The sequence below is a fragment of the Carassius gibelio genome, chromosome B2, assembly GCF_023724105.1.
Source record: "Carassius gibelio isolate Cgi1373 ecotype wild population from Czech Republic chromosome B2, carGib1.2-hapl.c, whole genome shotgun sequence".
Classification (NCBI taxonomy): Eukaryota; Metazoa; Chordata; class Actinopteri; order Cypriniformes; family Cyprinidae; genus Carassius; species Carassius gibelio.
This window is the reverse complement of record NC_068397.1, coordinates 29,991,802-30,008,233: the sequence shown is the minus strand read 5'-3', so window position 1 is coordinate 30,008,233 and position 16,432 is coordinate 29,991,802. Positions and strand designations below refer to the sequence as shown.

Sequence of the window (16,432 nt, the reverse complement as noted above, 5' to 3'; positions counted from 1 at the left end):
TTTTCAGGTGTTGGATTCCAAATAGAAAAAAAAAAGTACATTATTGTGTTTTAATATTGGATTCTTCTTATATTTGTACAGGTGCTTTCTTTATTCCTGTATTTTGAATTGGTAATGTAAGCCAACATCTGTACTTGACTTCATCTGCAGTGAAAGATCTTACATCAACTTATAAAAAAATAATTTTCCTGTGGTTCAGTGTCCAGATGATTTTCATATCCGGATGTGGAAGGTGCTAGATGGGAGAAGATCAAGACATTAATAGGATTGAAAACATCAACAGCCAGCTCCACCAAAATCATCTGTATGCTGTTGATTAGTTTACTTTTTATTTTTTTTTTTATCAAAACTTCACTTAAACTGAAACATACAAATAAATTAAACATTGATAGAAACATAAACTAATTTAAAACAGTAAAAAAAAAAAAAAAAAATTAACCCCGTAACTGTCACTCACATTTTTGAACATTCCAAACTTAATTTTTATAATTCATGACTGAAAATATTTTGTAACATGATATTGATGTACCGTTTACATGGTAATAAAATGGGTTTTAAAGGATTAATATTGAGATGTTAAGATTTCAGTTGATATAATATCTGATGATTTCTAAAGTGTGATAGAGAAAAAGGCAACAAAGAAGTATATTATTCATTTTTTTTTTATAAAGGTCAGAACTCCTGTTATAATGTAGATTTTGTTATAAATTAATCTATTACTTTTCCTACATAATTATTAACAAAAAACATTGGCAAAATATAGATTTGGGAGTCTTAAACCTTTCCAATGATATATAGTTTGTAATCTAGTGAAGTAAATATAGGCTTCCCGTATATAAATACTAAAATAATGCTGACTGGAAAGATCAATATTTTATCACCAAGATACAATTATAATTTTTTATTATTCATTTTTGTATTTTGATTTATCTTTTATATTTTCAGTTTTCATTTTATGGTGACCAATAGTTTGTAATCGTACATAGCATTTTATTTTAATTTTGGATTTAGTTATATTGTATATTGAGAAATGTTGCCTTGTGAACAAGCTAAAATAAAATACTTTTTAATTCAATTTCAGTTTTGAAATTGATTGTTTTAGTTTACTCTAATAACCATGTTCCAAACCGAACATCTGATTAAGCGATTATTTATTCAATTAAATCCAAAGCATCATTCTCTTACTGTTTTCATTCCAAGCCCTAGGGAACGTTAAGCATCATTCCCAGTGTGTGGCTGTTACCTGAGGAAGTCCGGCGCTCTCACGATCATGTTCTGGAAATCCTCAAGAGACAGACGGCCGTCATTGTCCAGATCAGCTTCATCGATCACCTTCTCACACACCATCCTCACCTCATCCTCGGTCAGCTCGTTACGCGTCAGTTTGTTTAAGGTTTTCTCCAGATCTGATTTACAGATGAAGTCGTCGTTGTTGAAGTCTAGAGGGAAGAACGAGGGTAAGCTGTGTCAGAAAACACTTCTGTGGGAGCTGTTAAAATTATTTACTTGTTTTCAGGGGCGGATCTAGAAAAATATTGATGGGGTGGCGAGAAGGGGGCAGGAATTTTTTAGGGGTGGCAACATATAGCAGACCTATATATACTGAATTTAGTCACAGTTATCACAGATTGATGATAAATATAAGTGCACACTACAAAAGGACACAGGCTATCATTTACAAACTTAATCTCATGCAATCAATGTCTTGCATTTGAAACAGTTCATATAAGGACTAAGTGACCATACCCCATAAGCACCACCGCAATGCATACAGTATGCATCGACATGTCATTAAGAGCATTATAAAAGGTTCAGTGTTATCAATATGTCAATTTATTATAAGAAACACAAGACTTTAACAGCCAATAACATTTCCAGCTGGGGAGACTCATCTGATTTTCTACAATTTAGTGTTAATCATCATCTAACTCAACCAGTCAAGTATACATTTAGCCTTAGATAATATATGAATGTGGTCTCTGAAGCATAGGTTTTATTAGCTGACAATAATAATAAATAAATAAACATTATAGGCACAAATACAAATGTACTTTTAGAAATTGTTTCTGAAAAATATGGTATTATTGTTTTGGCAAGCTTAAATTAAAACTTCTATGAGTGTGATATTCCTTAAAAATAATGTTTTAGTATATCTTTTTTTTAAGTATATTTTACTAAGCAATTTTTTACATCATTTCTTTCAGTTAGACCACACTTTTATTTTGGTGGGTTGTAACCAGAGTTTCTGTTTTTTTTAATTAACTATTATTATTAGCTAATAGGAAGTATAGCATATCAAGTATGCTAATACTTGAAGTATAGCATACTCTACTGTGCAATAGTACTATAGTTCTGTTTGAATTTATTCAAGTTATACCAAAATTTTATTTTGACAGGTTGTGGTATAGACATGTGTATACGATACGAATGAATGACGATAATTTTATCAAATGAAATGGTGAAATCCTCTCATAGCGTGATGACGTGCACATGTGTAGCATACATCATGCGTCAATATAGTGAAGAGCTGAAAACTCCACGCGTGCTTCAGTGTGTGTGTGTGTGTGTGTGTGTGTGTGTGTGTGTGTGTGTAGTAGAGCACACATTCCCAGAGACGTTTATAACAACACCTTAAGGGTTCCCATAAACAGGATTTATTGTTGTGGCCCCCTTCCTCAAATATGATGATGGAAAAAAAAAAAAAAACTATTATAGGGGTGAAAAAATAACTTTAATCAAATAAAAAAACTAAATGAATAAATTGTATTATTTAAAAATCACATTTGTAGCTCTCGACATTTACCTGTGGCTATAACTTTATTATGACTCTAATTTATTTTATAGTCTGAAGCATTCAGAAATCATGCAAAGGGAACCTAAGCAGTTTTACTATGATAAAACCATGGTTTATTTTTGTAAGGGTTGTGATATGCACGTTTTTCGTTGAATAAATTATAAAGCCTGTGTCATCTATAGTAAAAAAGGTGGCCAAAAATGAAAGATTAAGTGAATATTTGAATGAAATGTTTGGTCAGTAGCGTAAACAAGGATTTGATCGTCCTGTAAGTGTAACAGCAGCAATCACATGGCATTTGTAATAACATGTACATAAATAGTTTATTTTTTATTTGCCTACATTATGTATTTTAACAGTGGTATTATCATCAATCAATCATAATTAATCATACCAATCATTATTGCCTCATTATTTTTTTATATAATGCATTTTAAGTCATTTTAAAGGCTATTGATGGCTTAGGTCTGTTTTTATAGCAACAACAACAACAACAAATATTGCAGTATATTAATACTTTGTAAATTATTAGAGTTTGGGGTTCGCGAATCATTTGAGTCAGTTAGGGAGTTCAACGCGAATTCGCGAATCATTTGAATCAGTTCGGGAGTTCGTAGCGGGATCGCGAATTATTTGAGTCAGTTATGGGGATCGCGAATCATTTGAGTCAGTTTGGGAGTTTGGAGCGGAATCGCGAATCATTTGAGTCAGTTCGGCAGTTCAAAGCGGGTTCGCGAATCATTTGAGTGAGTTTGGGGATCGCGAATCATTTGAATCAGTTCGGGAGTTCATAGCGGGATCGCGAATCATTTGAGTCAGTTTGGGAGATCGGAGCGGGTTCGCGAAACATTTGAATCAGTTCGAGAGTTCGGAGCGGCTTCGCGGTTCATTTGAATCAATTCGAGAGTTCGGAATGGGTTCGCGAATCAATTGAATCAGTTCGGGAGTTCGTAGCGGGTTCGCGAATCATTTGAGTCAGTTCGGGAGTTCAAAGCGGGTTCGCGAATCATTTGAGTCAGTTTGGGGATCGCAAATAATTTGAATCAGTTCGGGAGTTCGGAGCGGGATCGCGAATCATTTGAATCAGTTCGGGAGTTCGGAGCGGGATCACGAATCACGAAAGATTCGCGATTTTCAAATTGGCCATAACCTTTAATATAATTCGTTGCTGCCAACTGGGGTGGCAGCAGGGGTGGCAAAGCTTTATGCCACCCCGGTAGATCTGCCCCTGCTTGTTTTTAAATTTAGTTTAAGCTGCTGATAAAATAAATTAATAAAGCTTTTAAATGTAGCTTTTAAAAAGAAAGGCATGTAGAAAGGCATTTGGATAAAGAATAAAGAAAATAAATACTGTAAATAATGTATTTATCACTAATAGCTATTTCACAATGCATAGACAAATAAAAAACATATTTTACATTAATTTATTGACCTATTTATTCTTTTTAATATTTTAATCAAATGAAACAATTAAAAATACAATAAAAATGTAGTATAGTTACAAATTTGAATATTATTATTATTATTATTTTTATTAAAAAAAATTATTACATTTAAATTAAATGTATGCATTTAGGCTAACATTTTTTACCTAATGTGTTCCCTAAGAGTCGAACCCACAACCTTTTGTGCTGCTAATGCAATGCTCCACCACTGAGCCACAGTATATTTTAGTATACTTTATTTATTTTAAATGGGGCAACCATGATAGTTCACTACACATTGTTTTTTAATATTCTCAACAGTGATGCATAATTTCAGCATAGTCTCTTGTTGAAATCATTGTTCTCTATTGTTTGAGAGCGTTATCATTTACCCCGTGTTAATGTTACATGAGTACAGAGTTTTTTCTGATGACAGCAACAGATCAGATTCTCTGAGATCTTTTATTCTGTTGTTTAATTAGACAGCTGCATGCTTTTCATAGGTAGTTTCCTCTTTAATGAACGTGTGAATTATTGATATACATGTGTCAGTTAAGGTTCTGCAGGTTCATCTCTACATGAATAGGAACAAAGACTGAGGTCAGGTCATAGTTTCAAATGGTTTCGTATACGCTGCCAGAATAAACTGACTTATAACCTCATGTAGTTATCAGGGTTATTATCGTTAACTAAAACTATTGAAAATATTTTTCCAGTTGAAACTAATTTAAAATTAATACATAAGATTAAAAAAAAACGTAAAAAAACTAAACAAAAATTGGAAATGCACTAAATGTAGTGGAAATAAAAACTAAAATTATTTAAAATTAAACTTAATAGCAGGCCTAATATTGAAAAAATAAATAAAACTACAAAAAAAGAAACTAATTAATAAAAACTATACTAGATAATATATAAATAATACTGATTACCAATGGTCCTTTTTAAATAAAACATCAGTTTATGTGATTATTTATTATGCTCTTACATCCAAAACACTCTTCTGTAATGACATTTTAACCAATTTCTTAATAAATTAACATGATCAAAGAAAGAAAAATGAACAGGAGGTTTGTATGTTTTTTTAATAAAAAAAAAAAAAACTTTGTTAATGAATTAGTTGACGTGCTTTTAAACATTTTTTATATCTTTACTAGATTTGTGAGTTTTGGTAACATGACATGCACCCGAGACTGACCAATATACATTTTGAATAACGTTACTTAAATATGGGTTATTATTCAGTGTTGAACAAAGTGTAAATAATTAATTCCAAATCGATTGACTACTCACCAGTTTAGCTAACCTCACGAATGGTTGATCATTTTTACGTAGAAGCACGTACAATGTTTGCTTAAAACTGACCGTAGATTTTAAAAGCGTAAAATGCCTTCAGGTCCCGTGGAGCCATTTCACTCAGCACTGAAAACATGTCCAGAAAGTCGTCCAGGGTCATGTTTCCTTCTCCATCCTCTGAAAAAACCTCAGCGATCCTCTGTCTGAACGGGTTGTCCTGAATAAAACACAACATTTTCTTCAATCCTCCAAAATAAACTAGACCATGAACTAGTGGTTCTAATTGGCAGTGTTGGGAAGGTTAGGTTACTTTGGAAATGTAATAGGTAACAGACTACAAGTTACCCTATTTAAATGTAATAGTAGTGATTTTTATTATTTTAATAAAGTAATGTAATTAAAAATTTCTAATGAATGTTTATTTGCAACTGTTAATCATTTTCAAACATTTACACCATGCAGGTTTAACCTTAAAGTAGTGCTCAATACTGTCAGATTTTCAACATCCTTCATCACTTGAATTAAGATGATAACATTTGTACACATCCACCACACAATCACCTTTTACTTTGAGATCGATCTGAAGTTCAATGCAGATTTAACATCAAAAGAAATAGTTTATAGATACTGTTTTTCAAACCAAATATTTGCATAACTACAGGAAACACTGCATCTAACAATGACAATGAAAAATAAAAGTATATACATCAACTCAGTTATCTAATAAGCATGTGCCCTATTCTGTGAACTAAACTCCTGCAACATTGGTGTCTTTTTGAAACACTGCTATCTCTTTGTATATGATATGATGATAGTTTCTCAAAATAAGTATAATGCTCATGAAGTGACTCACAGCAGTTCTAGAGATTATGTTTGCGTTCAGATACTTATATATTGAGGCGGCAGAGGCTGAAAACACTGCAAGCTTCAGTAGGCCTATGTGTAGTAAATGAAACCGCATGTCTGTGCCATTCATTTCCACGAGGGGCAGACTGGGAAAAAATTAAATTAGGCTGGGAAATCTCACACTCATACACCCAACATGGACAACCCTATTGGCGGAGGTGGATTCACAGATTTTAAATTTTGGATTTAATATTCACAGGCTAATAGAGAGATTAATATTCATGCGTTTCAAGTGTACTGACCTACTTTTGATTTATTCGTCCAAAATGTGGCATATTCTGTCTGCGTTAGGCTGAATTCCATTTTTATGACTGGATTCAACGAACCAAACTGTGTTTTTCGTGTCGCGGAGATTGCAATTTGGGGAAGAAATAAGCTGTATGTGGATGCGTGTAAATATTAAAAAGTAATCCCCTTTGTAATCGTTAAAAATTCATAAGTAACTGTAATTTATTTACTTTTTTTTTAATTATTTTTTCTTAGTAACTCTAACTGATTACAGTTACATTACGTAACACTGTTACATGTAACTAGTTACTCCCCAACACTAATTGGTTAGATTTCGTTAAATCTTCATCTTTGTACATTTCCGTATGACCTGCAAACGCACTCAGTGACGGTTATTTTTGGGGCGTGGTTTGTGATTTTTTTTTTTTTTTGAAGCGTACGTTTTCGATTCATGTCGTACAAATTCATACGGTAATTGCCATCTTGTTAACCATTTTAATACTCTTCTTGATAGTATTGTAAACAAATCGTTATCATGTTTACCCGCATGAGTCATTTACAAGCTGCACGTGCAATAACTGCTTCTTGTTGAAAGTGACTGAAGACATTTGAAAGTTTTGTTTCTTACACTGGATTTTATTCCCCTCAACCTTTTTTCCCCTGTCGAATACATTATCCTTTCACTATTTCAGATTAAGAAACCACTTCAAACGATTCGGTGCGTGAGTGAACTGTCCAGATGAATCAAACTGAACTGATGCTGCCAGGTTTTTGCAACAAAACCTGACCAATTGCTAATCAAAACTAGTCCAAATCTAGCCCAACTGCATTTCGAGGGGATCCTCCAATTAAAATTGCGTTCTGGGGAGTAAATATCACGTTATTGGGGTTGTTTCAACCCTTGGACACGAAAAACAACCAGAGCAACAGTGTTAAAGGGTTCTACCAAAAGTTTAAATTCAGTCATTAATTACGCACACTCAGATATTTTTGATGAATGTAGTAATTAATTACTAAATTTTGATTTTGGGGTGAACTATGACTTTAACCTTTGTGCATCAATTGAAAAAAGTTACGCATAGGTGCATGTCAAAAAACTTGAAGCTTGGGGGCACAGACTTAAGTTTAGTCTCATTTGAAAGAAGACCCAAGGCAGATTATTGTTGAAGTAAAGAAAAGTTTAAAACGTTGAACAATGCTGTGAATGAAAATGAGTTATGAACAATTTTTTATATAAAATATATATTTTATAAAACATGTTGAGCTCTAAACCTGCTAGAAAATCACAGCCATAAATCTAAACAAGTTATGTTCCAAATTTGATCTTGACGTCTCAAAAAAAAAATAAAAAAAAAAATAATAATAATAATTTAAGATTTTGTATGGGCACAGTGTCAAATTTTCCCCCTTACTTGCCAGCAAACCTCCGCTGGTGCACACAGTGGTTGTATTTGTGTTTTGCAGTAGAGTTTTCTCTCTCAAATATTAAAAGCACACACACACACAGTTGTTTTTATGACGGATACAAACCACACTCTGACATCCATACCAACACACCCACACACTAGCTGCATTGTTTATCCATTGGCTCTATAACAAGCAGAAGCAGAAAACAGGAATAAAGCGAGTTTTTCTTTGATAGATCAAACTTTTATAGAAAAAACATTTTTTTATAGAAAAAATGCCACCATCTGCTAAAAAATGTTGAAACCTTGCCAACAAAAATAAAAGCCTATTAACCAAAGTAGCATAATTTTACAGTTGGTAGGTACAAATGGTAGGCCTACTAAATGGCATAGCAGTTTGATTTGGTTTCTGTGGGGACATTTTTGTCCAAAAGTTCCTGACAGGAACTATTTTGTGTACCGATAGTGCAAAATAGATTTATTAAAGGACATGTGGGTAAAATAGTAAAATTCCAATAAAAATACACACCTCAGCCAAAATGTATGCAGTTCTTAATAACGCAGGCAAAATGATAAAAAGTAGGCCTAAAATAAAAACACCCGAGAAGGTCAGAGATGTCAAAAAGGTTGCACAAGGGTTAAAAGCGGACTTGGCAACACCGCAAATCAGGCATCGCTAGTTCTGAACTCATTTTGGCATATGGTTACCTCCATCCTCATATTATTAATAAACCACTCATTTCGTATAAGATCAAGTGTCTCACGTGTGCTTTTTTTCTTTGCTAATACAATCACTTCATTAAACTAAACTAAGCTGCTGGTTCTCAAGTTAAGAGGATCTGATAACGCTTAACCTCACCAAGACTGCGATCAATTAGTAGGAGGTTCATAATTAATGAGGAACAGGAGTGAGATGCGCCGTACCTTCAGCTCCGGCATGCTGCCAATCAGCTCGTAGGGCAAACGCACTTCCGGTTGGTTTTTGTAGTCCAGTGGCACGAGCTGGGGAGCTAAATCACGGTATCGATGAAACAGTCTGAACAAAGATGACAAACATTCATTGACAGCTCTCCTCAACTATTCTTCTATCACGTAAGTTTATGATATAAGACATCTTCCTATTGTTTATATGAGTGATAACTGGGACATTTCAGCCACATAAAACCAGAAAGCAGCTTACATTAATAAGCACCTCACCTCAGAATCTCTTTTCTGGTGAAATAAGTGCAGTCCTACAAAAATACGAGAAGCAAAAACATGCAATTATTTATTTTTTGCTCAAAGTACCTTCATGCTAATGCTTTATAATTGTGTTAAGAAAATAATGAGATGCAAAGCATTCATGCATATTCATGAATATAGCTATTAACATGACTATTTGAATATCAATTCTCTTTATTATTTACACTTTCCACAAGTGCATCAGTGTCATTTTTGCATAAATGTACTTATGCAGGTGAGACACTTTTGTTAGAAAAATGTGGTGTTAGTAAGATGTTTTAAAACAAATTAATACTTTTATTCTGTGAGAATAAATTATATTGATCAAAAGTGACAGTGAAGACATTTATAAAGTTACATAAATATAAATACTGTTCTTTAAAACTTCCTATTCATCAAAGAATGCAAAAAAAAAAAAAATGTGTCAGTCTCTACAAAAAATACAAAGCAGTTTTCAACTTATTCTGAAAATATATTCAGAAATGTATCTTGAGCATATTAGATTGATTTCTGAAGATCATGAAGACTGGAGTAATGATGCTGAAAATTCAGCGTTGATAAATAAATTACATTTCACAATATTTGACACTAGAAGTTATTTAGTAAAAATATTTCAAAATATATCAGTTTTTATTATTATTAGTATTAAATAAATGCAGCCTCAGTGAGCACCAAACAGTGTAGCATGATCTCAAAAATGATGACTGACCTGATATGCGTCCAGTTGCTGGGATGTAAAGATGGTCTGTTTGTTCCCCATTCTTGCAGCTCCATTGCAAACTGGCTGTGGACTGCAGCTGAATGAAGCAGATATTTCAGATATGAAATACTGGCACAAAGGGCCACAGAGAGAGATGGCAGATCAGGTGTCGGCCGCTGCGAGGCCTTTAGTTCTCTGATAATGGCAGCATTTCATCATTTAGCTGCCATCAATGGCGGTCTCTCTTGGATGTGCATGTGTCCTGTCGGTCAGGGGAGACATGTGAGCGTCAGATTACTGACCCCGTTCACATGCTGGGAGTACTGGAAGTATAGGGCGAAATAATAGTCAAATATTTTTAAGAAATAGAATATAAATTTCACTTTTAGATTTTAGTTCTTATGTACAACCCCTCCCCCCCACCCTCAATTCATTATGGTGATTATTGCTTTTGTGAGAAATTTTTCCATCGTGTTGCATTCAGTCATTTTAAAGTGCTTTTAAAGACTGAGATCTCCTGAAAAGCAGCTTGGTGTATTGTGTTCATAATTGCAAATGCATCTCAATTATGGCATTAAATATGCAAGCACTGGAGCATCAGCGCACTATTGTGAGTTGAGTTGGTTGGCACAGAGGCTGAATGGTATCAGTTGATCTTGCAGCTGTTCACCTGCTGTTCTTTTACTTTCTCTCTGGATAACGGCTCATATCTCTACCTGTCAGCTGTTGCTTTTCTTGGCACTTTTTTCATGTGATTATGTAGGAAAACTCGTCTGGACGGCTTCAGATCAGCCTTAAGTTTACTGTTTTATACATGTTATGTTTGTATTTCTTTGTTTTGGACTATTTTCCTTTTTTTCTGTCACCATCTTTTGGTGATGTTTGGATCTGTAGATAACTAATTGGTTGATTAATGTGAGATAAATGATAGCTGATAAATGAACTGAAAGACTTCAAAAACCCTCTGTTAACCCTCTATAGTGGAAAAGCATGGGAAAGAAAAAGAGGAAAAAGAAAAGGAGGGAAGAAAAAAAGAAAATAAAGTGGTACAAAGAAGAAGAAAAAAGAAAAAGGTGTAAAGTTGAATGAAAAAGGAAAAGAAAATGGTAAGAGAAAAAGGAAAAAAATGGAAAAGGAAACAGGGGAAATTTAAACCAAATTTATAAAAAGGAAAGAAAAGGGGAAAGAAGAAAAGAAAAATGTAAAAGATAAAGGGGGAAAAGAGAACGGGGAAGAAAAAGGTCAAAAGTGAAGGAAAGAAACAGTGGAAGAAAAGAATGGGGAAAAATAAAACAAAAAAGGGGAAAAGTTTTGTTTCTTGCAATATATAATTATCTTTAAAAAAAACACAGAAAAAAATATCTGTACATCATTTTTTGTGTAAGATACAAAAAAGTGGAGGGGGCTTAAAAAAAGAAAGCTGAAAAGAAAAAAGAGAGCTAGAAAAAAAAGAGTTGGTAAAACGGGGGAAATAAAAATGTTGTTTTTTTGCCATACAAATTACCTGACAACAACCACAGAAAAAAACTACATAATTTTTGTGTAAGATAGAAAAAATAAAAAGGGGGGGGGGGGGTGAAAAAAAGAGGGAAAGAAGGTAAGTGAGAAGGAAAAAAAAATCAGTTTTCTGTTATATGTATAAATTAAATTGCAACAAACACAGAAATAAAACCTAACCCTAACCATCATTTTTGTGTAAGAATTTATTTAGTTTATAATATAATAGTTCACAACATGCAATATACAAATTTACAAGCAACCAACTCAAGCTCCTCCATATATTAAAATTTGATCTGTATTTACATATTTTACAGTCCAGTCCAGATTGGTGAATGAGGTTGGTCAGTGACAGCCGCAGCTGCCGGCCACCATGTCATCATACTGCTTCAGAACCACGTTCTCATCGTCGTCAAAGTACAGGAGGTTAATGCTGAAGAGCTTGTCCGGCACGCAGCAGGGCGTCTCGATGCCTTTGGTCAGTTTGAGGGCGTTGATGATGGACTGGACCGTGGCGTGGTTGGTGGGCCTCATGTTCTGACCCAGAGGAAATGGACAGGAGCCTTTGCAGTGGTAAGCGTTGTATCCACGCGGAGACACGATCCAGCCGGACCAGCCGATCTCCTCGAAGTCCACATAGAGCGGCAGACGCTGACACGGCATCTTCTCCCCGCTCTCATCATAGTCTATGGAGCGAGCGCTGCGACGAGCCGTAGCTGAGAGAGGGAGGCTGGGAAACGGGAGCCTGGGTCCAACCGGAGAATCATCTGAACCTGAAGACAAAGAGGAAACTTTTAGATGCCATGGACTATCCTTGTGCAAGTCATGCTCAACTTAAAATGTAAGTCAGCTATATATTTTTACATTGAAAAAAAATCTATATTTAATTTAATAATAACAATCAAATATTTATAAATGTGCAATATATTATTTGAAAAAATGTTACTTAAGTATCAATGAAATACTAATATATTTTAATTAACATTTTAAATTCATTTTTATATTTTCTGTCCATGTTTTAATTTTAGTTAAAGGCTTTTTTAAAAATATTTTATTATTTTCATTTTAAGCAATTTTATTGTGTGTTTCTTTTACATTACTATATTTTTTCAACTCTCCATAGTACTGTATTCCTATGTTATAGATAAGTTGTATTCAAGCACTTTTTTATTGAATTATTTCATTAGTGTATTTTTATTTAGTACAACACTGTATTTTATGACTTACTATAACATTATTATTATTATTATTATTTTTTACTTTTCCACTTTTTATATTTCAAAGCATCAAAAAATATTTTTATCATTTTAGTTTTAATTTTAGCTAACAATATTTTTCCTGTGTCTATTATATTACAATATTTTTCTCTCAGTAGTATATATAATACTATACAGTTAGAGGTATTGTATTAAGTATGTTTTTTTTTTTATTAACTGTATTTTTTTTTTTTTTTTTTGTATCATTTAACCCTTATGTCTATGTATTTTTAACTACTTTCTTTTATTGATAGATTTTTACTCCGTTTTTCCTTTCAATTTTTCCACAGATCCCCAAACTTCTTTGTTTAGGACCAGATGTATTTATTTAAATCACTCGTGGAGCTTATTTGAGATTACTGTGAAGAAACATCAGTCTAATTGAGCTGTTAAAGACTTATATATGGCTTACCTTTAGGCGTGAGCTCCAGAGAAGCGGCCCGTCTGCCGTCATCGGTGAAGAGGACCAGCATGGGCTGTTTGCTGTGATGGTGGTTTTGGCCTGATGCAAAACGCACAGTTTTCGGGTCCATCTGAAGACCTGCTAAAGTCCTGACCGAGACCAGGAGCCCCAGATTACTGCCCTCATCCAACATCCAGGAGCGCACCTTTGAGATATTAAACATATTTATTATTGAGGAGAATTTGCACAAGCAAATCTCTGGGTCTGTTCTAAAACCTAGTTAGCTCCTTTCTAAGGCAGCATTTTAACTAGCATACAACCTGAAGGTAGAAAGACTCATCATAGTCATAGAAAACCTCTCAGAATGTGATTTTTATTCATACTTACAGCTTGAGTGATGGTAAACACCTCCCAGCCGCTGGAGTGGATGGGCACCAGTCTGGACGAAAGCAGTTTCTTCCCTTGTGAGACGTTTTTCTTGCTGCTATCAAGAACCTGATAGACACTGACCTGCATAGAAACACCTCTGCAATGATTAACCTGAACAACCTTCTTTTAGAAGCACATAATTTTCTTTCCAGACTGTAAATACTGTACCTGACAGAAGTGATGTCTGTTGAATGTGAGCGATGCTTGTGGTCTGAGCTTGAACAGATGAAGCTCGGCCGTGAGGATCTTCTCGCTCTTAGCCACCATGGACATGTTGAAGAGAAACTCGATTTGTTCGCTGTGCACTAAAGACAGAAATCAGAAGTAAGAATTGACACCCAATCACACATACTTTATGCATATTTCACACCATCCCCCACCTCAATATTCAGATTAGCAGCTGATTAAAATGGGTCTTAATGAGCCATTCACAAAACCTCACATTTAATCATACAGTCTTGAATATTATAAGTCCACGTCACTAAACTTAACACTAAAATATACCACTACACTTACACTTTTGATTATACACTTATGTTCAAACAATTCCATATTTTATAACATAAAATATAATTGTTGATTTTTTTTGTTGACTGAATGTTTCTCGTGATAACTTCTGTTTAAATAGCTGGTATCCTGAAGACAACTAAGCATACAATTTTAAGTATAAACATTATGCAATTCCATATTGGTTTAGTTCCATTTTTATTTTTTATTCATGTGTTTAATTTCATTAAAATAAAGTATAAAAATGTTAGGGATTTTAAAAAAGGATTTAAAAAAGGGATAGTATAAATATGTTCTGTATACACCTATTAAATCTTGATGAAACTGCAAACACTAAAAATATTATTTTACTTAAAATTATTTTTAACTGATGATGTTAATAAAGGAAATGTATCAAAATCAATGTGAACGTTTCAAAACAGATTAAAAAGTGTCACAGAATGCACTTTATGAAGCAGGTTTATAGTTAGCCTAACTGAAAAAAAAAACTAAAGCTATAAAACAGGTTAATAAACCTTACTTGAAATAAAATATTAAACCAATCTTACCTTGTTTTAGCTATAGTTTCCAAAGCATAATTTCTCGTTTTCATGTTTAAAAGTATACAACAATAACTAGTGCTAACACTTATATCATAAAAATTGTGACCCTCACTGTTAAAACCCAGCTAAAGTCATTTTTGGGTGATTTACTTGTTTCTACATAAAATCATTTTTCACAAGGTAAAGAACTCTGTGAAAATGTAATCTTGGTATCTTTATTATTGAATTGGCCACGTCAGATATTTAAAACAGTAAAAATCAATGGTTAAAATCAAGCTTTGATGTTTTAATAATTACATTTATCACGAAAAGAACACATATGACCCCAAACATTTTCCATTCCAAATAGGCAAACAAATAAGCTATTTATTGTATGTCCACTGTCCCACCTCGAGTCTATAAATGCGTCAGAATCTTACGTTTATTGAAGAAACTGCGGACGGTGTTTCCTTCCAGGAGCGTCGGGTCTTTGGTGACTCCGTTCACATCTGCGATGGTGTTATACAGATCCAGCATGTACTGAGGAGGCTGTTTGTGTCCCCGAACCAGAGCAGCAGGAGGATCCTCCATCCCAAACACCTCCAAAAGCCTCTTGATGGCCTCCGAGCGCACTTCTTCAGACTCGGTGTTCAGCTGATTCTCGGACGGTCTGCAGATGGAGAGTCCCATCACGGAGATCCAGATCACAGCGGTAAACATGTTGACTGGTCCTCAAGAGATCTTCTTTGTTTGCTGGAGCTGGACTGAATGAAGAAACCCCAGATTGGCAGGGCTTTATATGATGTTGGAAAAGTCTTCGGTCAACAGCCGTAAAGAGCTGCTATTTAGTCGCAAATGTAAATCAGCAATCAGCGAATGTAAAGCAAATCTAATGGCGGTGTTAACAAGGTGCGAACTGGACTGGTGGTCTTGTTGAGAGACCCTAAGAGGAAATAAGTGTTTATCTACCGTAATACGCTGCAAATACACCCTAAATATATCGATTCAAGAAATAAAAGTTTAATTATAGGTAAGATTTTTAATTGTATTACATTTAGTCTGTTTAGGCGGCGCGAAGAAGATTTGGCGCGAAGTTTGCTCACCGCAGGCGGTTAACTTCCCTCAAAATGGATCCATTAATTGAGACAAAGGAGGATAATGTGATACGGGAACAATAATTATTTCGACAAACACTGTGAGAAGGTTCCAGCATGTGCCCTGTGTTTTCATGTTAATGACACACACACCTGCTCAAACAGAGATTTGAGTCCAAGCGAATTGAAATCGCCTCAGTTTATCGCGTCATGATAGACTGGATCTCGCGCCGCTCTTATGTTAAAGAGAACATGAATTTGAAAAAATAGGCTTGAGTGTGCATCAATAGATAGTTAATGGAAGTGCAAGTGACTTCTCTGGGTGGTTTAGACTGCTGTAATTTCTCATCTGTAATTGATTGTTTTCATTAGGAGCTCATTACAGTGATCCAGAGATTTCTTAGATTGCTTAAGTTTAATAGGTGGCATGGGTTTTTGTCATAGTATTAATGCAGAAGGAGACTGATGTTGGATGGCATCTTTGCAATCAGTTATTCTAGTTTTAGAGTTGTTGACTGATTTAGAGGACATATTCCAAACTTTAAAATCAAAGTAGGTGGCCCCAATTTGATCCATTATTAAATTTTATACCTTCACAGACCGTTAGGTGCAAATACTGTCTGTGTTTTGGACGTTGCAGTTTACTCACTTATATGTCACAAATCACAAACAATTGCAACAAAGCGTTTGAACTGCATTTGGACCATGTAGGGACTAAACATCATAGTTTATCTATCTATCTATCTATCT

At 34.3% G+C, this 16,432-nt stretch overlaps 2 protein-coding genes and 1 long non-coding RNA gene across 3 annotated transcripts; 1 reads left to right on the top strand and 2 right to left on the bottom strand.

Moving 5' to 3' along the window:
* Positions 1-22: 22 nt before the first annotated feature.
* cib3 (calcium and integrin binding family member 3) lies at positions 23-10,128 on the bottom strand. The gene is made up of 6 exons (XM_052548217.1): positions 9,985-10,128; positions 9,252-9,286; positions 8,979-9,090; positions 5,584-5,731; positions 1,244-1,439; positions 23-235 (listed from the first exon to the last, which is right to left on the bottom strand). Exons 1-6 carry the CDS (start codon positions 10,033-10,035, stop codon positions 214-216), a joined length of 564 nt encoding a protein of 187 aa, XP_052404177.1. The 5' UTR covers positions 10,036-10,128; the 3' UTR covers positions 23-213.
* LOC127950867 (uncharacterized) lies at positions 8,689-13,240 on the top strand. Its single transcript, XR_008152555.1, has 3 exons — positions 8,689-9,146; positions 11,790-12,313; positions 13,019-13,240. It is a non-coding gene; the product is annotated as an uncharacterized LOC127950867 (long non-coding RNA).
* Positions 11,818-15,389, bottom strand: LOC127950863 (bone morphogenetic protein 2-like). Its single transcript, XM_052548215.1, has 5 exons — positions 15,029-15,389; positions 13,729-13,865; positions 13,519-13,641; positions 13,141-13,336; positions 11,818-12,245 (listed from the first exon to the last, which is right to left on the bottom strand). The coding sequence occupies exons 1-5, from the start codon at positions 15,306-15,308 to the stop codon at positions 11,818-11,820; spliced, it is 1,164 nt and encodes a 387-aa protein (XP_052404175.1). The 5' UTR covers positions 15,309-15,389.
* Positions 15,390-16,432: the final 1,043 nt, after the last annotated feature.

What these genes read in the sequence shown, in the direction of transcription:
- cib3 (XM_052548217.1), bottom strand. Translation starts at nt 10,035, where the DNA reads ATGGGGAACAAACAGACCATCTTTACATCCCAGCAACTGGACGCATAT. An exon ending in GCAGCATGCCGGAGCTGAAG is followed by an intron (nt 5,732 to 8,978) that starts GTACGGCGCATC and finishes TGTTTTATTCAG; the next exon opens with GACAACCCGTTCAGACAGAG. An exon ending in TTACGCTTTTAAAATCTACG is followed by an intron (nt 1,440 to 5,583) that starts GTCAGTTTTAAG and finishes TCTTCCCTCTAG; the next exon opens with ACTTCAACAACGACGACTTC.
- LOC127950863 (XM_052548215.1), bottom strand. Translation starts at nt 15,308, where the DNA reads ATGTTTACCGCTGTGATCTGGATCTCCGTGATGGGACTCTCCATCTGC. An exon ending in TGTTTACCATCACTCAAGCT is followed by an intron (nt 13,337 to 13,518) that starts GTAAGTATGAAT and finishes AATATCTCAAAG; the next exon opens with GTGCGCTCCTGGATGTTGGA. An exon ending in TCTGGAGCTCACGCCTAAAG is followed by an intron (nt 12,246 to 13,140) that starts GTAAGCCATATA and finishes CTTTGTCTTCAG; the next exon opens with GTTCAGATGATTCTCCGGTT.